This window comes from Thamnophis sirtalis, unplaced genomic scaffold, assembly GCF_051295495.1.
Source record: "Thamnophis sirtalis isolate CommonGarterSnake01/CBP01778 unplaced genomic scaffold, rThaSir2_p1.2 scaffold_12, whole genome shotgun sequence".
Lineage (NCBI taxonomy): Eukaryota > Metazoa > Chordata > Lepidosauria > Squamata > Natricidae > Thamnophis > Thamnophis sirtalis.
The window spans coordinates 23,008,632-23,035,084 of NW_028261392.1; the positions used below are offsets into that span (position 1 = coordinate 23,008,632).

Below are 26,453 nucleotides of genomic sequence, written 5' to 3' on the forward strand. Positions count from 1 at the left end.
GCCACCCACAACCCTCGCAAGCTCTGTTTTCGGCTGCAACGGCCTCCTGCAACTCTGCCAGCGAAAACGGAGCTTGTGAGAGCCGCATGCAGGCCAGCGCGCTGTTTCCAGGGTGGCCCCACGGGCCAAATCCGGTTCAGAGGCCTTGAGTTTGACACCCCTGGACTAGAAGACCTCCAAGGTCCTTTCCAATTCTTTTAAAATTATGTGACCCCAAGTGGAGCACAATGGGCATACAACCTCCATTTGTATTTAGTTGTTAAGTGAATCACCTATGGTTGTTAAGTGAGATGCCATATGGCTGCAACTTGAGATGTTCCTACTGTGTTCTTCACTAACCCTGCTTGTGGAAAGCCAGTTGGGAAATAAACAAATGATGATCATGTGGCTTGGAATGATGCAGTGGTCATAAATGTGAGGATTGGTCACAAGCTGTTTTTTATACCATTGTAAATTGCTAAATCGGATATTTGGTAAGCGAGGACTACTTTTGTATCTTAGTGCAAATAGTACCTTTGTATTGAGATGACAACTACTATTATATACGGTTGCAGACTGGGAAGTTGTAAAATGTTGTGTGAGAAACCAGCAGCAAATGGATGTAATATTTTATGACTGTTCACATCATCAGTAGGATTTGAATTAGACTTGAAGGTGTCTTTAGCCTTTCTTTTATGAAAACAACGCATTCACATTTATTTCCCAAACTTAGGAAGGGATGCAGATATGTACTGAAATCAGTGAAATAATTGATTTCTTACATTTTATAAAATACCCACATGGGGTCAGATACATAAGAGGCATGATAGAAACTATGCCTTCATTCAGGCAAATATTGTAATAATAGTCTAATCATAGTTGTTGCTCTTCTTTGTTGCTCTTCTGTGCGCTCTTCTGTGCACTCTTCCTAGAATCTTGGTGTCTTTTTTATATCAGAACTGGAATCTTTTTTTTAATTATTTATTAAATTTATTTGCCGGCCATCTCACCTTGAGATGATTAGAATAGAATAGAATAGACGCTGGAAGGGACCTTTGAGGTCTTCTAGTCCAGCCCCCTGCTCAAGCAGGAGGACCTATATACCATTTCAGATGATTCTGGGCTTTTATTCTAAGTAGCTTTACCAAGGCAGTATATATAGTTAACGTGATCCTAATACTAATATTTAACGAGATCTCTGTTGATGGAGTCCAGGACTGAGACTGAAATGTGACCAACTTTTTATTTGATCTTATACTTTTCTTCTGATTTGAGTAATTAACAGTCATTTCCTAGAACAACCAGTTGTGGGGCTTTACTATAGTTTTCAGTGTTTTCCTTGCGTTCAGGTCACAAGAAAAATTCCGTGAAATTCAGAAAGTCTCTTGTCCTGCGGAACTTTTTCTTTTAAAAAGTAACAACAACAATCACAACAATAATAATAACATAACAAACAACAATAACAATAACAATCGTCATCCCGCGAAGGTTTCCTCAGTGGGAAATGTTGTTCCTCCGCTCGCCTCTTGCAGAGCCGCACACCGGCAGGAATGAGCTCGGGGCGAAGTGAGGGCGCTGTTTCGTCAGCTCGGCTTCATTTGCCCTTAGCGCGCCTTCGCGGGCGGAAAAGGGCGGAGACTTTTGACAGTAGCCTCTCCTGCTTTCCACGTTCCCCTAGCGAGAGGCGGGATCGCGGGCCTGCCAGCCAATCAGAGGCTCCCACGACCCACCCCGGGGACGCCCTGGTTTAGAATGTTAAAAGAGTTTCCAAGAGTTCCCGGAGAGGTAAACTTTCGAAAGGAGTCCGGTGGTTGCACGCGGGAGTCGGCGGGCCGTCATGGTTTCTCCCCGGACTTGCGTTCACAAGCTTGGCTCGACTCTTCCGTTGCTGTTGGTGCTCTGGGATCTCCACTACGAGGGTGAGAGGAAGTTTTGCTGCTGGTTTAGCAATTGTCACCTGGGAAGTTTAGGGACTTGAGCGAGAGAAGGGACTTACGGAGGCAGGAAGGCGTATGTTGGGTGGTGGGAGTTGGTAGACACGGGTTAAAGTGCATGCATTATAAATCTTCCTGTAGAGCAGAGGTTTTCAAACTTGGCAACTTTTAAGACTTGTGGACTTCAACTCCCAGAATTCTGGGAGTTGAAGTCCACAAGTTTTAAAGTTGCCAAGTTTGGGGACCCCTGCTATAGAGCTAAAAACGTGGTCACGCTTGGGATCATCGCAAAGGTGGGAGAGGAAGTTACAGCCTTCCTTGTAGAAGAGTGAAGAAGAGTGTTTCTCTTCCTTGAAGGTGTGTGTGTGGACGTCATTCTCCAGCCAGGTATGACTAGATAAATATTTAAAGTAGAAATTAAATGTTTAATTGAAAAGTGATATTTAAGTATTAAAATTAAATACTTAGATATTTGCTGGCTGGGGAATTTCGGGAATTGAAGCTCACACATCTTCAAGCTCCCAAGGTTGAAAAAAAACATTGGTATATAATATATTAAACAGTTCTGCTTTTGGTGATGGGGATCAAATTAATGAGGCTCAAAAGGTTGATGAAGAGGGGGGAAATACCAATCCCCAAGGGAGGTGCTGTCCTTACAGGAAAAGCTCAAAATATTCTAATGGTAGTCTCTGCTCTGCTGGAACTGTAGGTGGTCCTTAGAAAGTTGACGTTTGCAGGCGTACTCTTGGGACCATTATTCTAAAATTAAAATGTAGCTTATAGGCAAGCTATGCTCATTTACTCAGTGGCATTTACTTCATATGAATTATGTTTAGGAATTTAGCCCATGAACTGGTAAATGTCCATTGTCTATTTTGCTGAAATCTTCCCAGGTTTCCAAAATAATTAAATCCATCATTTAGTGGACCAGCAAAAAGCTGTAGACACAGTACCCATGGACTTCAATAAGGCATTTGACAAAGTAGATCACAACCTATCTTTGGTAAGCTAGAAAAATGTGGGATAGACAGCATCATGGCTGGTTAGAGTCATGTATTTATTTGTTAAAATTTATTAGCCATCCCTTTTACCCCATACTAACTCTAAGTGTCTTACAATATCAAGATAGAAATATAAAGTCTAATAATTCAAATATAATACTACTTAAAAAAATCAATCCAGCTAAAAAGATGGGAAGAGAGAGAGAGTCTGATGAAAGGGTGAGTTTAGTATCTGTTATTAATCTATGAACTACTGCCAATGTGAAATCTAAAGAGGAGCTGACCGCATTCTGGGGGGAGGGTAAGATGTTTCAAAGGCCAGGCGCAACAACAGAGAAAACTCTTTCCCTTTATCCCGCCAGCCAAAATATCCTGGTCGATGGTGCCCACAAACATGATGGCACAGGTGGGGTGGGCTAATCCCACTGGAATGAGACAATCCTTCAAGTAGCCTGGACCCTCGACATGCAAATCTTTAAAAGTAATTAATAGCTGGAATTGCACCAGGAAGTAAACTAGCAGCCAGTGCAGCTCCCAGAGCAGTAGATAAAGGGCCACCCTTAAGGCTGCTTGCACCACTGCACTCTGTGCCAGCTGTAGCTTCTGAATGCTCTTCAAGGATAGCTCCATATGGAGTGCATTGCAATAGTCCAACTGCGAGATGACTAGGGCTTGAAGGCCTAGGTCTCTGACTGAGTGCAGAGACTCCTAATCCAGAAGATTAACAGGTTAAGAGATTGACCAAGTTGGAAGGGGCCTTATAGGTCATCTAGTCCAAACACCACCACCCCCCGCTCAAGCAGGACACCTTACACCATTTCTGACAAATGGCCGTCCAATATCTTCTTGAAAGTCTCAAGTGATGAAGCTCCCACAACTTCCGAGGGCAAACTGTTCCATTGGTTGATTGTTGTTCCGTTGGTTGATTATTGTTGATTGGTTGATTGGCCGCAACAGGTGCACAACTCGTAGTTGTGCAGGGGCTCTCCTATCTGTAACTACCACCTGCTCTTTGAGCAGTCGTCACTAGTCCAGGAGAACCCCAAGTTGCAGACCTGATCTATCTGGACTAGTCCCATTCCATCTAGAACTAAAGATTGACATCCTGAATCTTGGGACTCCATGTACCCAAAGCCATTTGGTCTTGCCTGCGTTCAGTCGAAGCCTGTTGTCCCCCATTCAGCCACAGCCTCCAGGCACCACGGGAGGGCAGCAATAGCTTGGGTCATTATGTGTAGAAATATAGAGTTGGGTATCATCAGCATACTGCAGACACCTCAACCTGTGGTGATGGATGATCTCACCCAGTGGCTTCTTCTAGATGTTAAAAAGAAATGGAGAGAGTACTGAGCTCTGTGGAAATTATATTGTTAAGCATGGTGTAGGGACTAAAGTTGAAGCATTGGTTGTGATATTGTACTGTATGACTTGTAAGTCTGGGAGGAGGGACCAAGATGTGGAGAGAGCTGAGAGGGCAGAGCTGAACCTCAGGATGGTCACAGGCAGAGGTAGAACCCAGGGGCATGGCACAGTTGGGGATATTGGACTTGCCACCTTTTCTAGCCATGCATGCCTGATTTCATCTATTGGTGGTATTCGAGATATTGGTTGGTTTCTTTCTTCTTTCTTTCTTTATTCTTTATTGGCCAAGTGTGATTGGACACGCAAGGAATTTGTCTTTGGTGCATATAGTCTCAGTGTACATAACAGAAAATAGTCATAGAGTACAAATAAGCAATCAAATCATGCTAGGAAACAATATAAATCGTAAGGATACAAGCAACAAAGTTACAGTCATACAGTCATAAGTGGGAGGAGATGGGTGATAGAAACGATGAGAAGATGAATAGTAATAGTAATGCAGACTTAGTAAATAGTTTGACAGTGTTGAGGGAATTATTTGTTTAGTAGAGTGATGGCGTTCAGGAGGAAACTGTTCTTGTGTCTAGTTGTTCTGGTGTGCAGTGCTGTATAGCATCATTTTGAGGGTAGTTGAAACAATTTCTGTCCAGGATGTGAGGAGTCTGTAAATATTTTCCCGGCCCTCTTTTTCACCTTTTGATTTTGACCTGAAATTTTGATTTCCATTCCGAGAAATGCAGAAAAAAAACCCTGACCTGTGTTTTTTTTTCCCCTCTTCCTTCAGGAGTACAATGTGGCATAAATGCAGAAGTAGAAAAACAGCTTGAATTGGGGAAAAAGCTGCTGGCAGCTGGGCAGCTGGCAGATGCTCTGACGCATTTCCATGCTGCCATAGGTATGTACCTTAAGACTGCTGAGCTTCCCTTCTAAGCATATGGTTTTTCCTCCCTCTGGCCAAGATAATGTGCATGAGATTGAAATTAGGGGTTGAGAAATTTACTCTTGGTGAGAATTCTAATTGCTGAATGAATGTTTTTATACTTGGTTCACAGGTCCAAAATATTCTAACTTCTCAAACAGGATTTAAGTGAAAAGGCTGGTATGTTTCTACCAGGTACATGTTAAAGTCTTATTAGCAGGGATGGCGAAAAAGATGTCCCATTACTGATCCGTTATTTGGTCTTCACAAGAGAAAGATGTAGAATCTAAAAACCAAATTGTAAAATAATTTTCCACACATGTGAGTCTGTAGTGAGAGATTAGAAGCTATAGCACATTGGGGCTCCACTTCCTTAAATACCCACTTCTGTAAAGCCTTTAAAAGCAGACTGGGATTGGATAGGTGTTCTATGCATACTGCTGTTAAAATTTCATTACAGTGCCTACATTGCTGGAAATATTCCTTCCTTGAGTTATATGCAATGTCTCTCTCTCACACACACATACATTAATTGTATTCCTCCTTATTGCTTGCTGCTCCCTTCTCTCCAAAGCTTTGCTGACTTAAGGCTATGTTCTGATTGCTACTTTATTTTTCCTTGCAGAAGGAGACTCAGATAACTACCTTGCTTATTACCGAAGAGCCACAGTATATCTAGCCATGGGCAAATCAAAAGCTGCCATTCGTGATTTAAGCAGGGTAGTTGAATTAAAGAAGGATTTCACATCGGTAAGCAGTACTCTCTAAAGATTCCTTGGGGTGGCTGGAAATGGCTTTTGGTCTTCATTTTTCTATTGCCTTTTAAAGGGGAGCCTGTTCCTTTTCTTTTTTTTTAGTAAGTGTTGTAATCTAACAGGGAACTTCAATTATTATCATACAACTTGGGGAGATTAAATATAGGCTGAAATTCTAGCTGGGGAGACAGGATTTTCATAGTACTAATTCAGCATGTGAATTTGCTCTGATTACTTTGCGGAGTATTAATACCCTTGAAGATTGGGGGATGAAGTTTTTGGCATAGCTACAAATTGCTGAAAGTATGTGCAGAGGGATTCTTAAGTCCTTTTTAGATTCTTAAGTAGCCTTTCCTCATTATAATGTGATATACAACAGCACTATATATCCTGATGCCATTATATCAACCATAATTATAATATTTCTAGAGCTTGCAAGGTGTATATTTTTAAAAAGGTAATGCTGGTCTATATTTTGAATAAACACCTTTTAAAAGTTCTGGAGATATTGCATTTTATATCAATATTTAGTAATTTTGTTGCTGAGAGTTATATTTTTAGATTTGGATCTTTTCTAAGATTCAAATTGTAATCCTGATTTTTTTTCAGAGTAGCATACAATAATTCAACTTTGTCTTCTGTTGAAACTAAAGCAGATTCTATCATCACAAACACAGGCATTTTTGTGTGCATGTGTTTTAAACAATCAGAACAGTGGCTATAATGCAAGAAATATAATGAAGCAAAACTTCGATCATGCAGCTGCCATATTGACTTTTGTGACTTCTTCAATGTCCAACCAGAAGTATTTTTTTTCCTCTCAACAGTAATCATTTTGACATTTATTTTCTTTCAATAAGGCTATAATTTCAGGGAATTTCAAAGTAACCATATACACGATGCATTCACTTGAAAATCCTGTCAGTTTAAAAGAAAATGATTAAATTGTGCCTGCATTTACACCGATACCCTTTTGATTTTGATATAATGATGTTATAGGTTAAATATTTAATGTTGGTAAGCCACCCAGAGTTACTTGTATGCAGGATGGGCTGCAAATGAGTGTAATAAATACTTTTAAATATCATTGCTAAAATATATAGAAAGTGTAGAAGCCATGGACATTATGAATCAGAGAAGGTAAGATGATATCTAAACTCTCCAGGATTTTACTTAATGTAATTTATGTAGAATGTACTTTTTTGCTTATCCCAAATTTCCATTTATAGTATTAATTTCTAAGGAGCTACACCAACCCTAACCCTCATGTCCTATGAGTTACTGAAGGCAGGAAGATCTGGACCATTTATAGGCCTCCTTTAAGAGTTATGCTTTAGATTTCCCCAGTATTAATCAGGCATTCTAATCACTGTGGTTCTTTTTCTATTCCTTTTTTTAGGCACGACTACAAAGAGGCCATCTTCTGCTTAAGCAGGGAAAGTTGGATGAAGCTGTAGAAGATTTTGAAGGCGTGGTAAGTGAAGTGGTCTCTCAAGGCATAATTGAAGTAGCAGCTGTGATTAAAGAATATTGAGCATTGCATATCCCTATATATATATATATATATATATATATATATATATATATATATATATATATATATATATATATATATATATATATATATATATATATATATATACATACTCTAGGTTGATGGTTTGGTTTTGAATTTGAATAGCGCTGGAGTCAGCGAGAAATTAGGACCATGTAAAAAGTGCTACTGTCTTGCATCTTTAATTTCCTTTTAACATTGAAATAGCAATATCACTTAGATTTATATGTTTATTAGTCTTGTATGCTGTTTCTGTTTATTAGTCTTGTATGCCGCCCACTCTCGAAGGACTCCGGGCGGCTTACAATATACCGCTTCACAGTGCTTTACAGCCCTCTCTAAGCGGTTTAGAGTCAGCGTATTGCCCCCAACAATCTGGGTCCTCATTTTACCCACCTCAGAAGGATGGGAGGCTGAGTCAACCTTGAGCCTGGTGAGATTTGATTTGCCAAACTGCTGGCAGCCGGTGATCAGCAAGTAGCCTGCAGTACTGCATTCTAATCACTGTACCTCAAGGTCTAAACCTGAATCCTTTTCTGCACCAGAGTATAGTTAGAAAGGATGAAGGATAGCATGGGCCAGAGATTGCCAGTGAATGTGCCATTGGGACATTTCATATCTGACTGGAAGCAGGAAAAGTTTAAAAAAGAAGAAAAAAAATCATATATATATATATATGTATGTATGTATGTATGTATATATCCCCCCACCCCCACTCCCAAGCAAAATTAGAAGTGGAAAGGAAGAGATTTTTGGGAGCTCCAAATACACAACGGATTTACCTTACAAAAGGTAAACTAATGTCAGAGACAAGAAAATGGATTCAAATAACAGAATAACAGAGTTGGAAGGGACTTTGGAGGTCTTATACTCCAACCTATTGCTTGAGCAACAGAGCCTTGTACGATTTCAGACAAATACCTGTCCAGTCTCTTCTTAAAATCTTCCAGTGATGGAACCCCCACAACTTCTGAAGGCAAGCCATTCCACTGATTAATTGTTCTCATCATTAGGAAATTTCTCCTTAGTTCTAGGTTGCTTCTCTTCTTGATTAGTTTCCATCCATTGTTTCTTGCCTTGCCTTTCAGTGCTTTGGAAAATAGGTTGACCCCCTCTTCTTTGTGGCAACCCCTCAAATACTGAATCATTGCTATCATGTCTCCCCTAGTCCTTCTTTTCTCTAAACTAGACATATCCAATTCCTGTAACTGTTTTTCATATGTTTTAGCCTCCAGTCTCCTAATCATCTTTGTTGCTCTCCTTTGCACTACAATACAATACAATAGCAGAGTTGGAAGGGACCTTGGAGGTCTTCTAGTCCAACCCCCTGCCTAGGCAGGAAACCCTATACCGTTTCAGACAAATGGCTATCCAACATCTTCTTAAAGACTTCCAGCGTTCCACTCTTTCCAGAATCTCAACATCTCAACTAGATGCAGTATTCTAAGTGTGGTTTTACCAAGGCCTTATAAAGCAGTACTATCACTTCATGTGATGTTGATTCTATCCCTCTGTTAATGTAGCCTAGGTTGTGCTATTTCCACACAACACACCTTTATAGTTTTGCATTTAGAAAAGAAGTATTATCCATATGGTTGACAAAGAGATGTTTGCTTTGTTGTGAATCTTCTTCAGGTCAAGGTTTGTTGTTGTTGATTTTTTACTTCTCTTTTTATATCTTTTGCACTCCCAATATTTTCACGTCTAATTTTGATATGATTATGTTGCATGTAACTCAACATTCCTCAATATAAAACAGTCAAAATGGTTCTTCTACTGATCTTGCCCTTACTGGAGCTCAGAATACAAAATAAATATTAGGAAGCTATAGAATGCTCGTTCTGCCTGAAATTAAAAAAAAGAACAGATTATTTTGATTGCCTATTTAATGTTTCTTAAATATTATGTAACTGGGTTTTTCTTAGTGGAGTGAGAAGAAACATAAAATCTTTAATGAGAAAACTAGAATGATAACTTGCAAAATTGTAGCTCAGTATATTTCAGGTACAATTAGACTATTTAGAAAAATAATATTACCCTCCAGAAGTAAGAAATGATGAGATTTGAAAACAGGCACCCAGCCATTTACTTACGCTTCCCAAATGGGGAGCTGTTAAAAAAATAAATCATTAGGAGAGAGTTATTTTGAATATAATTCTGAAGGAATTTTTCTATTTGTTTTCTGAATTGTTTATAGCAGCTCCCTTCCTTATACTACGTTTCCCCGAAAATAAGACAGGGTATTATTATTATTTTACTCCCAAAATAAGCACTTGGCTTTATTTTTGGGGAGGTCTTATTATTTTTGAGATGCAGGAGGCAGCGAGCGTGGTCACTTCATGGCTGCTAATGAGTTACAATATTTTTGGGGAGGGCTTATTTTGGCACATGCGCTCAAAAGCCCGATTGGGCTTATTATCCGGGAAGGGCTTATTTTCAGGGAAATAGGGTAGAATAATAAGGAGCAGGCCTGCATTGTGGTCTTTTGTACATTGAAATCAATTCCAATGGCTGTGGGCCTTGCCAATTGATCTGCTATGGACTGGACAGTCCCTGCCTGGCTGGAAAGCAATGCAGGCTTGGTTTTAAAAAAGGGGTGGGGTTGAGAGGGTCAACTTCACAGTAATTGTTAGTTGACCACACAAGAGTTTCTAGTTGCTTCTCCCTCTTGTATCCCATCACCTGGAGAACTGGTGCTCCCACTAAGAATTACAGCTCACAATTGGGGAAAACAACTTCAATCTATTTTGTGTTCTTCCACTAGAGGCCAGCAAAGTCTGTCCATGAGGGCTATCATTATTAAAACTGCATCCTCCCAGTGTAAAAATGAAATAAATTATTATTATTATTATTATTATTATTATTATTATTATTATTATTATTATATGTTTTCACTTAAACATTTATTACATAAAATGTTGTAGAATTTATATATTTATATTTTACCTAAAATAATCATAACTGAAAGAAATTATCACTTGAATACTATCAGCGCTAACAAAAACATCACCAGTCAATTACAAAAGGCAGCTTTACTTAGGACAGCTTACGACTTGTGATGATACCTCTAACACCATCAAATGTCAACATCTGCTTATCTGAGATGTTTGGGAAGAATTCGATAGGTAGGCCCTTGGATTGCTTGCCCCCTTGTCCCATGGATTCCTCTCTTAACAGGAGAGGAAGGCAATGGGCTTAATTGAATGGCATGGTTTATTCTTTCCTTGCCACCTTAAATGTTTTAACTCGTGGCACGACATAACCGCGAACGTCAAAAGCGCGCCGACAACACCGCGGCGCTAAAACCGTGATGTCAAAAGCACGCCCACAACAGCGCGCCGACAACAGCACGCCGACAGAAGCGCGATTTAACTTAAGGTAAGGGTTAGGGTTAGGTTTAGGGTTAGGTTTAGGGTAGGTTTAGCGTTTGGTTTAGGGTTAGGTTTAGGGTTATTTTTAGGGTTATGTTACAGCGCGCTGTTGTCGGCGCGCTGTTGTCGCACGGTTTTGACGGTGCGGTTTTGTCACCGCGCTTTAGTCACACGCGCTTTAGTCTACCGCGGTTTTGTGGTGGAACCGTTTTAACTGAGCAGTGTTAGCACTAATAGCTTATTTAAGATGTTTTCAGTCCAGAAATGTTTAGGGTTTTCTTCTTATGGAGCACTTGATGTGACAACTTTCTCTTGGGTTTTGTTAACTTCAAAGATATTTAATAAAATGTTTTCTTTTCCTCCGCCAATAAGATTTTTTGCTTTTTCATTTCTTTCCATTGTCCAAATGGAACATGATTCCATTTGCTTCTAGCAATAATCCGAAATATTTTGAATCAAGGGGTTGGGGGGGGGGGCAAGAGGAAGAGGTCATATTCAACATTCATACTGATGATGCTTCTCATGTGCTCCTGTTGACAGTCCCTGATAAAGTGAGAAGCTCAAGAAACCCAAGTTCATCGCTTAGTGTACCTATGAGCTGTGGTCGTTGACTTGTCCTTTTCCTGACAAATCCATCATAAGCCAAGATTTGGCTATAAGCTGGGTTTGAAGTTCTGACGCCGCTCCCCCAGTCCCAGCCCTCTGCAGTGACATGATTGCATTTTGGGTGCTCAGCAATTGGTCTGCATGTATGGCCTTTAACAATGGTACATGTTAAACCAGAGTTTTGAGGGCTTGTTGGTAAAATTCCTTTGTACATGAAGAGAGTTACTTTTATATTGTTCTTGTGAAAGCTTTAAAAATTGGTAGTCACCATTTAGAACTTCTTTGCTAGCACAATGGACTGTTTAAGGGTTCCCCAACGCTTCTGGCTTTGCAGACTTGTGGGAGGGGGAGGTTCACGCAAGCCATTGGCAAGCGCATGCACAGTTCCATTTCCACAAATGGCATTGTAGAGGGCCAGCACGAAGAAGTGATTGAGTGATGACTAAGGAAATTTGCTTTGGCTTAATTTTAACTTATTCTTAATTGAACTCAGTTCAGTTTGTAAAATAGGATTTATACTTAACGATAATATAGCCTTTTCTACCTTTATTGAATTTTTTTTTAATGGGAGGTTACTTTTAATGGGCTTGAGAGGCTGCCTTTGTTCTGACCTAGGCTTCCCGAGAGCATGAAGCAAATTCCTTGTCCCGACAAAAACCCCTTTTATTATTTTACTGTGAATTCTGCTCATTCACATCCAGCGAAGTCTTTCAAGGGAAGATTTATAGTCACAGACCTTATCTGGCTTGGAGAGCTGACAGGCCAATATCTGCAAAACTTGGCAAGGAGTCTCGGAGAGTCATGAACCAATTAAGCGAACTAATTGTCTCTTGCAAACTCCACTCCCCTTTCACTCCTGTTATTTCCTCTGGAAGAGGCCATTCATCGTCTACCTGTGGCCTTACTCCCAAGTCAACCCCTGTTCTTTAGCTGTTCCCTTCATCCGGCAACTCTGTGCATGCACACACTGGGAACAGGCTCCAGCTGTTCATCTGCCTCACTGATGTCTGACTCTGAAGGCAGCTCATAACTGGCATACGGCTCTGGCCCCCTCTCTGCCTCTGATACAGAGCCCACATCAGAGCCTTCCCCAGACTCCAGGACTGGTCCATGTTCCTCCCCAACCTCCTCACTGTCCGAATCTGCTGCCAGCTCTGCTGACTTCTGGCAAGCCACAACAGCCTTATGCTTCTAAAGGAGGTCCACCTGCACCTGCTTTAGATTTCAGCCCTCTCCTCGCCTTTAGTCCCTCTGTAGCCCTGTAATGGAAATTTCACCCTCCAATGCTTCTCTTCTCTTCTCCTTTCCCCTCTCTTCATTTGACAGCCAGCTTAGTCCAGCCTCCTTGCCTTAGGTGAGAATGGATTGAGTGTGGGATGTAAGTTGTACAGACAGAACTTGGCAAGGGGAGAAGCCCGGGGAAAGACTTCCAGGTTGTAGTCTTCAACACACTGATTTTGTAGAATACTTCTGTTCCCCTGAAATTACTTGCTGTTATTTGTCTCCGGAAGAGAATGTACAGTATAGATGGGAGAGAGAGGGTGGGGGGAGGGAAGGAGAGAAAGAGAGGCTAAATATACACAGACATGAGTATTGAATCCTTGGATTATTTGCCTATATGGCGGACATGTGTCACCATCTGCCTTTGTTGTGAATTGTCTGAAGTTTAGGGAAGAAGGAACAGAGAAGAACAGCCTGGCAGGAACAAGGTGCAACATTTTCAGAGGGAGAACTCAGTTTAGAGCCACAGTCTTTCTCTTCTGTTCTGTTTGGACACACACACACAGCCATTTTCTTTTGAAGTGACTGGGGAACTGGCTGCATTCCTGTTCTGGATTTCCAAGTCAATAATCTAAAATTATTTTCTAGGCTTTTTCTGTGATTTTTCTGTGCTAAAGAATTTGTGGGTTTGTCGATGGGTGTCAAACACGGGGTGATGAGTTTGAATTTGAATCTCAACATGTAATTGGGTTTGTGTGTGTGTTCGTTACTTGCAGCTCCTGACCAACCCCAGTGATAAAGAAGAAGGAGAAGCCCGTGCTCAGTTGTTGAAGTCAGATGAGGCTCGGCGCCTGCGTTCCCTAGCACAGTCTGCCTTTCTCGAAAAAGATTACTACACTGCTATCACTCTGTTGGATAAAATTCTAGAAGTAAGTCCCAGAACTGGAAACTGATGCCAAGATGTAAGCATGGCTACTACTTTTAAATTTTGAATTAAAAGTCACTTTGGAGTCATAGCAACATTCAGTTAGGTATATATATATTTTTCACCAGAAGCTTGTAAATTGGAATATTTTCAGTGGGCAAAGTTTTAGTCGACTGGCAGCATGTAGCTCCCCTTACCTGATTTTTAATGCTAAGTACTTTACAATTGGGCCTGATGCATACCTGACTAGATGAGAGAATCCTAGGGCATCGTGGAACTGTAGCCTGGACTGGAAAGTTGAGAAAACATCCTGGAAAAAGCCAGTGGCAAACTATTTATTTACTGTTGCCACAACAATTTACAAATTTCTTCATGAAATCCAGAGCGAATCTCCTTTTGACAAATTGTATCATCAGGTTAATCTAACCACATAATTTCCCCAAAATTGTGTTGGTTAGATTAACCTGGTAAGTTAAAAGGAAATTTACTCCGGAGGAATCAAAAAATTGTGTTGAACGTGTTGCTCCAATTGTGTAGAAATAGTTATCCAATTCTTAAAGTGTGTATGGCATTGTGCGGCTTATTGCTACGTTTTAGGTGGGAGGGTCCTTTTGAACAAGTACAAATAGGATTAAAGTCTCCTTTTCTTTCTGGTTTCTCAAGGTTTGTGTTTGGGATGCGGATATGCGGGAACTTCGAGCCGAAAGCTACATTAAGGAAGGGGAACCTGGGAAGGCTATCAGTGACTTGAAGGCTGCTGCTAAACTGAAGAGCGATAATACTGAAGCTTTTTATAAAATCAGCACAATATACTATCAATTAGGGGACCACGAAATGTCTCTAAGGTAAATGCTGTGGGGAGAAGCAAAAAATCTTGAGAATATTAGAAAACCTGCGCTGAATGGAAAGATGCCTTGCCAAGAGGAAGGAGATTTGAAGGAGGAGGGAGAAACATGGCTATGGAGCTCTCCCAGGCCTCCAAATTTCTCTCTTTTTCCCCATGGGAGAGAAAAGTTCCAGAATGACCTGGAGGAGAAAGAAGTGCCAGGTTTTAAGATGGACTATACTGTATTACTGTAGTATAGTTAAAATCAGGGATGAGCTGCTATGGGTTTGCCCGGGTTCAAGAGAACCCATAGCTAAGGTTATGGTCGTTCAGAGAACCTTCAAATCTCACTTCTGGCTGGCCCCACCCACCCCGCTGCCCCTCCCAGTAGTCTCCAGGTGGCCCGCTTGGGATGCGAGTAAGTGCAGGGCCAGTGTGGAGGCTTGGGGAGGCGGAAAATGGGCCTCCTGGAAGTCCCAGAAGGTCAGAAATGGGCCCTTCGGAGCCTAGGGGAGGCAGTTCTCGCCCTCCCCGAAGCTCGAGTAAAGGCTCTGGAGCCTGGGGAAGGCGAAAACGCACCATCCATCCCCGCCGTTGTGCAGGAAGCCAATGAGACTACGGCCACCATGGCCATGCCCACCCAGTAACCAGGCAGAGAACCTGTTGCTAAAATTTTTGAAGCCCACCCCCGGCTAAGATGCACTATAAAAAAAAGTTGGTGTGTTCAATCAGAATCTGAATTTATGCTTTTTTTCCCTGTGCATTTCGGTATTCCTTTCTCCGGGAAACCTAGATTCCCCCCCCCCTTTTTTTTTTACTAAACAGTAGTTTACAGGAGGAAAAGAACTAAGCAAAGGGTACAATGTTATGAATTAATGAATTAATCCATTGCGACTAATATAATGAATGTCATCTGCCCAAATTGATAACTGTCTGATTCTTGATTGAAGGAAAACGAGATAGAAACAAAATATGTTCCTTTTTTTTCAATAGCCCACCCACAAAGGTTAATGACTGTGCTTCAAATAATAATGAATCATAAAGTCATATATACTTAGATATAAAATCATAAATATAATTAAATTCTATTGATTTTATTACTGCAAGTAAGTCTCTGAACAGCTGGATAATTTGAGATTATTGCTAACTTTTTTAAAGAATATCATTTGGTTTTGTGTTTCTTTTCTGCTAATACTAGAGAAAAGCTGTGTGTGTGTGTTTGTGTGTGTGTGTGTAATCTGGGTGCAAGGGATGACAGCAGTAATACTGGACGTGTAACAATTGAGCTCTCTGAAATAGGCCCATAATTTTAAATCTATAATTGATTCCAGGAAATGTACTAACTAACCATCCATCCATCCATCTACACACACACACAGAGCATTTTTTATTTATATTAAAGCATTGGAAAAATTACTAAATTTTGTGTATAAAGGCTCTCACTTTGCAGCTGGTCCAGGCTGTATATTCTGAAATTCCTGTAATAAACATTCTAGAGTGGATGAATATATTTCTTGAGTGGGTGAAATTTTTCTTGGATATCTTCAAGCAGGAGAATGCAATTGCCCCGTCCCATGACTCATAATTGAATATTTAAAATGTAATCAGCCACAGTATGTGAAGCCCTTTACATTTTGTTACATTTCTCCATACCTCTCATGGAGAGGCAATTAATATCCCTATTTCTCAACAGAGGAAGTAAACGGAGGGGAAGGGATCTTTTGCAAACGGACTAGGAGCAGGCACTGAACTCCGGTTGTTTTATCACTAGCATCTTGATTCCGCTATGAGTGGTGCAGTGGCCTAGAGGTGGAGCTCTCGCCTCACAATCAGAAGGCTGTGAGTTTGATCCTAGACAGCGGCAGATATTTCTCTCCCTCAGAGAAAATATCTGCTGCGAACTCTGCATTGGCAACAGGAAGGGCAACCGGCCAGTAAACACTCAGCTCTATTCTGTTGCCCCGACTCCACCCCAATGCAGGGGTTACGGATTAAAAGACACCCCCCCCCCCAAATAAAAATCTTAATTCCGCAACCTCTAATTCTTTCTCTCCCCTGTTGTTTCCTGTGTGCGAAGTGAAGTGCGGGAATGTCTGAAACTGGACCAAGATCATAAGGAGTGCTTTTCTCACTACAAGCGAGTAAAGAAGCTCAACAAGCAGATGGTTTCAGCAGAAGAGCTCATTCACGAAGGAAGGTGAGTCGTCTGTTTTGTGATTTTGTTTTCTTGGTTGAGTTTTCTCTCCGTGGCTCTTTACACAGATCACCTTGCCAGTTCAGGAGTGGTCTGCACTGCATTACCATATCTCCAGGAGATGACCATTTCGCCTCTTGATTAAAAAGACTCAGACGAAGGGGAATCCATCACCCTCCAAGGCATTTGGTGTCCCTGTTCAACAATTCTTGCTATTAAGACTTTTTTCTGTTGCCTCGCCATAATTTCATCATCATCATTTTAGCCATTGTCTATTCACTGTCGGATGAAGGCCCCTTCCACATATTTCCAACCAATACAGCCCTGAGTTTTCTTTTGCCAATTAGGCCCACAATGCTCGCCGATATCGTCAATCCATCTTAGATCTCTTTCATGGATGCTTATTATCAAGTGGGATCCATTCTGTGACTGCCTATAAAGCACTGTGAAGCGGGATATAAGTCTAAGTGCTATTGCTATTCCCAGGGTGGTTTTTTTTTTCAGTAGCCTTATCTCCACCACAATCTATAATCAATTATGATATATCAATATTTAAAAGCCTACGCTGGCCTGTGAGACTATTATAAGCCTGACTCATTGAAGTGTGACCATTTCAGTTGTCTCTTATAGGGCTGCCAATAGGTAGAGATTTTGTGAATGTTTAACAAGCTAGCAATGACTGGGCACCATGGATTAAATCCAGTGGGGTCTTTTCTGCTTACTTCTCCTGAAAAATTCATGAATACTCAATATTTAGAATAGAATAGAATAAGATGGAAGGAACCTTGGAGATCTTTTAGTCCAGCCCCCTGCTCAAGCAGGAGAAACTTTACCCATTTAGATAAGTGACTGTCTAGAGTCTAGACTCTTCTTTAAAACATCCAGCGATGGAGCACCCACGATTTCTGAAGGCATGCTGTTCCACTGGTTAATTGTCTTCACTGTTAGGAAGTTTCTCTTTAATTCCAGGTTTGCTCCTGAGCATCTCCTAAAAGTTTCGAACATTTTTTGTTTACATTGTTTATTGAAGATTTAATTACAAGAATAAAAGAAAAGCAAAAGTAAAGTGGTAAAAAAGAAAAAGAAATATGATAGAGATAGATAGATAGATAGATAGATAGATAGATAGATAGATAGATAGATAGATAGATAGATAGATAGATGATAGATAGATGATGATAGATAGATAGATAGATAGATGATAGATAGATGATAGATGATGATGATAGATAGATGGATGGATGGATGGATGATAGATAGATAGATAGATAGATGATAGATAGATAGATAGATAGATAGATAGATAGATAGATAGATAGATAGATAGATAGATAATGATAGATGACTTCTAATCGTAGTAAGTACAGGTAGTCCTTGACGTACGACCACAATTGAGCCCCAGATTTCTGTTGCTAAGTTGTTAAGTGTGTTTTGCCTCATTTTAGGACGTTTCTTGCCACAGCTGTTAAGTGAACTACTGCACTTGTTAAGTTAGTAGCACAGCTGTTAAGTTAAGCTGGCTTCCCCATTAACTTTGCTTGTCAGAAGGTCGCAGAAGCTGATCACATGACCCCAGGACACTGCCGCCATCATAAATATGAATCAGTTGCCGAGTGTCTGTATTTTGATCACATGACCATGGGAATGCTAGTTGTAAGTGTGAAAAATGGTCATGCCACTTTTTTCAATGCCGTAACTTTGAACTGTCACTAAATGAATTGTTGTAAGTTGAGGACTACCTGTATAAATACATTTAATAACTCTTCAATCCTTATAGGTTTAGAAGAAAATATCTCTTCTTCCTATAAGCCATCTCTTACCATATGCAAATATCTAAATCGTGAACTTTTCAGTCCATACAGGGTTACCAGAGCTTTATAAAAATATGTTTTATTTTAATGTTGGTTAAACAAACCAACTTTATATTCCTTCCTTTTACTTTTGACAATCCTGCTCTTTAATTCATTCAGATGTTGATGAAAGATGTGGTTTGATCTTAAGTTTTATTTTTCCCATCCTAAAATTATCTTCAAGGGTTTGGCAAATCTCTTTCGTAAATCCAGTAAAAAGTCATCCAAATCATTCTTCTGGCATATTACTTGTATGCCCTCTTCAATTTTCAAAACTTTAACTAATGTTTTTTGTATCTTCAGTAGAAAGCCTTATCAAGGGCATTCTCCTGGCCTGTCACATGTATTTCCATTTTATCTCTCTTTTGAAATCCACACTCTTTTTAAATTATCCAACATTTTTGGTTCTACTATTTCTTTATAGGGTAAAAATTGATTCACATCTATCATTCTTCCATTAACATCTTTTGGACATAGTCTACTCATCGAAAGCTGACATCATTGCTAACATTGTAACGAATTTCTGGGCCCAATCTTTGAAAATTTCCTGAAGTATTTCAAATATATAACAATTTGTATTATTTTGTAGATCCTTGGACTAACCCTAAACCAAAAGCAAATTTACACTTTTTCCTTTTCTGCCTGGAATCTTTAGTTCCTTCCAGTGTCCAAGTGTATAATGAGAAAATTTTAAATCTCTATTGCGACTTCAGATAGACAAAACAATTTGGTTCCTGCAAAAAGGAATAATTATTTAATTATTTTCAAAATCTTAGAGTAAATGTCTCAATACTCCAAATTTGTCTGGATCTTTAATTTATTTATAACTTTCTATATTTGTATTTAGCTTTTTGCTGTTTATTTCCAACTAGCCAATAACCCAGTGTTGCCCGGGTATTTATTTTATAGGGGGAAAATGTCCGGACCAAATATAATTTCTAATGTTGGATTTTCCCCCTTACCAGAGGCAGCCCCTTTTGTAGAGTACTGTGAAGCTGTTATCATGACAACTCTGCTGTGCGGTACAGTAGAATCCATTTTACCGCAGTACAGTAGAAGCCATTTAAAGGCACAACAGGCTGCATCTTAACAGAACACACAAACCACAAGGGGTGTTAGGGGTGTCTTACCCTCACAGTATTTGTCTCCAGAGAGTAAGTCATCTATGTACCAAGTTTGGTTGAAATTGCTCAAGGCGTTCCAGAGTTATACTGGAACATACACACACAGAGCCATTTTTATATATATAGATTATTTAATTGGAACTCAATATCCATTAAAAGGGCATGATTGTGAGCATGATGGCTGATCCCCATTACTTCTCAGAGAAGTGGCTTTTGCTCCAGGAATTTTCAATGTCATGGTTTGTGGCAATGGTATAGTCTCCATCTCATCTGCAAGAGATTCTGCAACTCCTGCAGCTTTCAGTAATCAGCAACATTGAAAACTAATGGAACAATTTCCTGCCATTTCCCCAACTCAGTGAAAACCAATTGGTAAAATATGAGGTCTGTGTCATTATTTCAGTCTAACAAGGAGCACTGGTGTATTTACCTTGCCCTCTGTAAAACATACAGAGCAATATAATTTGTTTTCCTAAATTTAATAAATATACACTATTCGCTGATTTTCTTTCTTAATGTAAATAAGGTATCAGGAAGCCACTGAGAAGTATGAGGCTGTTATGAAGATGGAGACAAATGTTCCTGTCTACACTACTCGAGCCAAAGAGAGAATCTGTCATTGCTTTTCAAAGGTAAACATTCAGTTCATTGGGCAAAGCTTCTTATGGAACCACGGTGGCACAGTGGTTATAAGGCAGTACTGCAGGCTACTTCTGCTGACTGCCAGCTGCCTGCAGTTTGGCAGTTCAAATCTCACCAGGCTCAAGATTGACTCAGCCTTCCATCCTTCCGAGGTGGGTAAAATGAGGACGCAGATTGTTGGGGCCTTATGCTGAGTCTGTAAATTGCTTAGAGAGGGCTGTAAAACACTGTGAAGCGGTATATAAGTCTAAGTGCTATTGCTATTATTGTCCTCATTGGTCCATCTCAATTTTTTCAGAATCAACAGACGACAGAAGCCATTAAGGTTTGCACAGAGGTTCTGCAGCTGGAGCCAGAAAATGTGAATGCCCTCAAAGATCGGGCTGAAGCATACTTGCTAGAAGAAATGTATGACGAAGGTACACTTTGACAGCATAAATAGTCTTTGTTTTCCTTTACCCAATTTTAAATAAGTATACCATTGAAATCTGGCCAGGCTGGAAATGAATTACTGTACAGCAAATCTCTAAATGAACTCTGTTTTTGTCTTTGTGATAGCTATCCAGGACTATGAAACTGCTAAAAAATACAATGATAATGACCAGCAGATTCAGGAAAGCCTTGAGAAAGCCCAGCGAATGCTCAAGCAGTCTCAAAAGAGGGATTACTATAAAATTTTAGGAGTTAAAAGGTAAGCATTTAGCAATTGCCAATCCCCATAGTTTCCTTAAATGTTGCTTTTTCTTCAAGAAGCTATAGAAGTACTCTATTTAAAGTGGCAATTGGGACAGGAACTTCCATCACTAAGTGATGGGGTTATAACATGTGACAGCACATGACCATGCTGTTTTGTGACAACAGTTGAGGCGGTCCCATTCGCAGCCTGTGAGAACCTCACATGATTACAAGTTCCAATTTCCTGCTAGCTTCCCCATTGTCTTTGCCTCTTGGGAAGCCAGCAGGGAATGTTGGAAATCATTATCATATAATTGCAGAGACACTGAAACTTTGAGGATTGGTTGTAACTGCCAATCATTTAACACCTTTGTAAGTTTTAAATGGTTGCTGAATGAGTGGTCACTAGATGCAGCATTACCTTCTTATGAAACCTGTAAGAAAGAGTTTTTCAAAACTATCTTAAGGACGTTCTGTTGTAAATAAGGAAACTTATAAATGCAACATATAATGCTGCATGTAGAGAAGTTTAGCGCTTGAAGGGAATTGGGCATCTTGGATGCAGGGAGTCATCATTCTACATATTTCCCTGTTACACAGAAGTTAAGCAATACAATAAAAGATGGTACCTGCCATCTTTTATTAAGAGGACAGCCAAAGAATCTCAATTCCCATCTACTGACAGGGGTCTTGGCTTCTTTTCAAAAGTTTTACCATGGCATGAAGAGATAATTTCAAGTAATTTCTTATACTTATGGCAGGAATGCCAGGAAACAGGAAATCATAAAAGCCTACAGGAAGCTGGCAATGCAGTGGCACCCAGATAATTTTCAGGATGAAGAAGAGAAGAAGAAAGCAGAGAAGAAGTTTATTGATATTGCAGCTGCCAAAGAAGTCCTGACAGATCCAGGTAGATAGATGTGTAGCTTGTCTGCTTCCTTTCTTTCAGAATAAGAGGCGAGCCAGTTGGGTTGTTTTTCACTTCATCTTTAGGACGACCGACCAACATTCATTTTCTTTCAATGTCAAGTGATGTGTTTATTAAGGTTATTTCATTTTTGAAGGGACTTAGCTGATACATGGGCCAGAGAGCTTGATAAATGGCTTATATCAGTGGTTCCCAAACTTGGCAACTTTAAGACTTGTGGACTTCAACTCCCAGAGTTCTCCAGCCAGAAGAGGTAGCTGGAGAATTCTGGGAGTTGAAGTCCACAAGTCTTAAAGTTGCCATGTTTGGGAACCACTGGCTTATATAGTGAAGTAAAATAGTAGCATATTTGGTGTTAGCTGCACATCCAACCTTCTGTGCTTTAGAGCTATCCCTGAGATTTTTCTTAACAGGCAATAGGTATGCCTATTAACTTTTTGCTTAAAACTCATCCACAGTTATTCTCCCTCTGACATTCTGTTTAAAACTATTACATTTAGGTTTTAGGCCGTGTTCACACAATACACTTAACCTAATGGCTGCATTGGCACAATAACTGAAGCTTGATGAGTGTTATCCAAGCTTCATATTCATGAGTGTTTTATGTATTGTGTAAATCCAACAATATAGATACCCCAGTAATAGATTAAGCCATTGAATATCAGCCACAATGATTTGTGAGATAATTTGGGGGCCGTGTGGTTCCAGGAGTAGAAGTGTGGACTTCCAATATATCCAAGCCTTGACACATGCTTGGTTTCCTGCTTTTTTGCCTCTTCCTTTATTAAGGTCTGCACCAAAAGGCAGGACAAAAAGCAATGGGTGAAAATTTATAAAGGAAAATTTATAAAATGAGAATAATTAATCAGTGGAGCAGCTGTTGTGGGTTCAGAGGTTGTGGGTGCTCCATCACAGAAAGTTTTTTAAGAAGAGATTAGACAGCCATTTGTCTGAAATGGTATAGGGTCTCCTGCTTGAGCAAGGGGTTGGACTAAAAGACCTCCAAGGTGCCTTCAACTCTGCTCTTTTTATTATGTGGCCCAGGTTTAAGCTGGTGACTAGTTTATCTGGATTTGGAAATTAAGCAGAGGAAGGCTATAGATCTGTGGTGCCCAAAAGGTTGGGGACCGATTCCATGGAGAAATGTTTTTCCGCGGACTGGAAGGGGTGTGATTTTTGCATGCTGCATGAATGAATGAATGAATAAATGAATGAATGAATATTTATTCTGAATAAATATATTGCCCTTTGGAGAAAATTGTCTGTGAAGGGCAAGCAAGTTCCAAAATAGTTTGCCTTTTTTTTTTTTTTTAGAAGTGCAGCTCTGCCTATGCTTACACCACTGCTTTTTATCTATTAGTTCATTTTTTGTGGTTAATACTCTAGTGGCTTTGGAATCAAAAGCTTTGGCTAAAAGCTGATGGAGTTCCTTTGTCGTTATGTCTGATTCAGCTGATCGCCATCTTTGTATCTTTTATAGAAATGCGGAGGAAGTTTGATGCAGGAGAAGACCCACTGGATGCTGAGAGCCAGCAAGGGGGAGGTCACCCTTTTCACCGATCCTGGAATTCCTGGCAAGGGTTTGACCCCTTCAGTTCTGGGGGACCTTTCCAGTTTAAATTCAATTTCAATTAGAACTGCTATACTCTTTTTATTTTATTTTTCCTTTTGCATCTGGCAATCTGCAATTTTTTTTCTAGATAACTTAAAATTACCATCTAGTCTTTGAACAGTAATGAAAGCCAGGGTTATTTTTTTTTGGGGGGGGGGGGGAGGTGATAGTTCAAAAAGGGATAACAAAATCCAGCCATATCAATAATACCGATCTGTTTGATAGTTCCGGGCCTCCCAGCTCCACGACAAGACAAACCCATGTTTGAGAAGAAACTAAAAAAGCATTTTTAACGTTTGCTAAACCATTGGGGCCCTTTTGTGGGTATTAATCACTTGAGATAACTGTACCTCCAGTTGTGGTAACTCCAACTGTTACCACAAGAGCAAATGCGGAAGTCTCAAGTGACTGTTGGAAGTATTACACATCTGCAGAATATGACCGCGGACATCACACGGACATTGGTCACTGCAACCAGCTTAAGTTGTTCTGACTAATGTTACAAAGACAATTTTCTCTGATTAAAACCTCTCCTTCTGGTTGCTTTTAAAGAATTAAACAGAATTAAAAATTTTTAGCCAGGTGGCAGAGAACCATTTTCCCTTGAAAATTTGCTTGACATTTGAGCACAACTGAGATAGTGGCCATAATAAGTAGAACTTTGTTCTGCTCTTGAAGATATATATATTTTTAAGGGTGGTAGATGATCATCCTCTTCACAACTATTATATGCATGTCTGGAGTTGCACAGACTAATAACTCATGGAACCGATTGAAAGTGTTTTCATGCAGCCGAAATCCGATATTGTGAACTGCATTCCTAACGGAGCCTGGAGTCATCTTGAGATGTAATGTTGAACTTGCCTTTTCTTTCACATCCGGTCTTTTTCAAGAACGCAGTTTTGAACACTTGTCAAAATGATATTCATCTTTCACCTCACTTGTTGTCATTAATAACACATATACACCCCAGTGTATTTCAATGCAAGTTCTCCAAACAGCTGAAAAATTAGTGGTTGTATCTCACTAGCTTTTGGGTGTAATGTTCTGTTCTTTAGGAATGCTTTTGAAATGATTTGGATTCATCTCAAAAGATGCCACGATGGATACTTGTTGAGTGAACATTCAGACACAAAACCAGGACCCACGAAGTGCTTTCATTTTTCTCTCAGAAATGACTCCAGAAATGCCGTGAGAGAGAGAGAGGTTACCTATTAACAAATCACCCTTATGTTTTGGACAGGACTGCATAAAGTGCCATTGTTAGAATGGGGGTTGGGGGAAAGAGAGCCCTTTGCTTTCTTGGACCAAATCCTATTAAGTCCATGTTTATACAGGACGTGGTTTGGGCTGCCTTGATGTTTCCGGAGCTCCTTGTTCTAGAGGCCATCAGGGCTGCGCATGGATTGATCCAAATGTTCAGTAGTGCTTCTGAGTCAATTGAAATCAAACATTGCCTTGGGAGTGTTGCCAGAATAAATCAGAGAGGTTGAAGGAAGTGGGGGTGGGGGGATATATTCTTTTGAAGGTAACGAAATACTAAATAGTATTCAACAGCACACCGTTGTTTTATTTGCTTTAAATCCTGAATATTTTGGGGGGGGTGGATTTGGCTGTGTTGGGGGTGGGAGGGATAAGGCAGGTTGAATTCTGAAGTTAACAATTGTGCCAAGTCTTAATTTGTTTGTACACCAAGTAATGAATAGAAATTGCTTTATTATGCTGTTGTACCTAGTGATTTTGAGTAGACTTGGGGGAAATCTAACAAAAAAACCTACTTCATTCCTTTGGAAATTAAAGAATCAATTTAAAAGGCAGTTCAGTTATCAATTGCTACCGTAAAGTATCCATGGAATTAAATGCCTCAAATGTGGAAAAATATGGGAACTTTGCCTTTGCAAAATAGCTTTACTTAAGCAATATATTTTAAGAACACAAAGATTAATATTTCTTTTTAAACTTCACTAATTTGAAATCCGGAAGCTATTTTGTGGTGGTATAGTTTTATATTAAATTGGTGGCATTGGTGTACATGTGTTATGTCTGAAATCTGAAATTTAAAATTCTGTTTTATCAAAGCCACTTACATATACTTATCAAAATAACGATTGCCTCTCTTATTGGGACAATGCTTGGAACTCAGTCCTCTTTATATTGAACAGAATTGAGACCAAAGTAATGCTACATATTTACTTGGAGGTGTACTATAACATCTAAGTCCTTTGCCCGTTAATATATGACATGATAATGTTGCAGAAAATCAAGAGATAGGACTGTGAGATCAAGATAAGCTTTATTTTGGCCAAAAGGTCCAGACAGAGATAACAATTTCTAACATCTGGACAAAAAACTATAGAAAAGACAGTTTCTTATATATCTTCCAAAGAGCAAGGTACACGGTCACTTCTTATTGGTTACCTTGAGGAAAGAGCCTTATAAGTAGATAGGGTCTTACTTCTCATTTTGTCTTGGGTCATAGGTACTGAGTACCTGTCTCTAAGCAACCTTTAGCTGACCCTTGTGGTCTTGTGAGAACTATCGAACTCTGCGGTTAGGCACTCCCTTCCTGTTCTTTTGCAAGCTGCAACTCTGCCTATGTGGCCTTTTAATACAGAAGTAAAGGGTCCTTGAGAGGCTGTCCAGCCTGACCCAGTAGGTTTCACACTTCATGTCCAAATCTCACTTTACGTCCTACTTTAATAATACATGGGAATTACTCTCCCTCTACAGGAAGCTACAGAAGAATGGTCAAAGTAATAAACTTTCTTCTTTTTATATAATTTTGTGGCAGGCTAACAGAAACCTGTTTTATCTGTTTTGCTATGTTTTGCAGTGGGGGGTTGCAATACTTGATTCCAAGTGGATGCTTTGTCTAACTGGGAAAATAAATGGCTGCTTTAAAAGAAAGAGATACACAGTTTAGGTGTGCACACACCAAAGCCTCTTTTCTGAATGGTTCCCAAAGTTTTGTGTC

General features: G+C 39.9%; 1 protein-coding gene across 1 annotated transcript; it reads left to right on the forward strand.

Moving 5' to 3' along the window:
- The first annotated feature begins 1,722 nt into the window (after positions 1-1,722).
- DNAJC3 (DnaJ heat shock protein family (Hsp40) member C3) lies at positions 1,723-25,507 on the forward strand. The gene is made up of 12 exons (XM_014055275.2): positions 1,723-1,898; positions 5,061-5,171; positions 5,821-5,945; positions 7,350-7,424; positions 13,480-13,632; positions 14,292-14,473; positions 16,532-16,651; positions 20,149-20,254; positions 20,563-20,683; positions 20,823-20,955; positions 21,701-21,849; positions 23,348-25,507. The coding sequence occupies exons 1-12, from the start codon at positions 1,817-1,819 to the stop codon at positions 23,500-23,502; spliced, it is 1,512 nt and encodes a 503-aa protein (XP_013910750.2). The 5' UTR covers positions 1,723-1,816; the 3' UTR covers positions 23,503-25,507.
- The last annotated feature ends 946 nt before the right edge of the window (positions 25,508-26,453 follow it).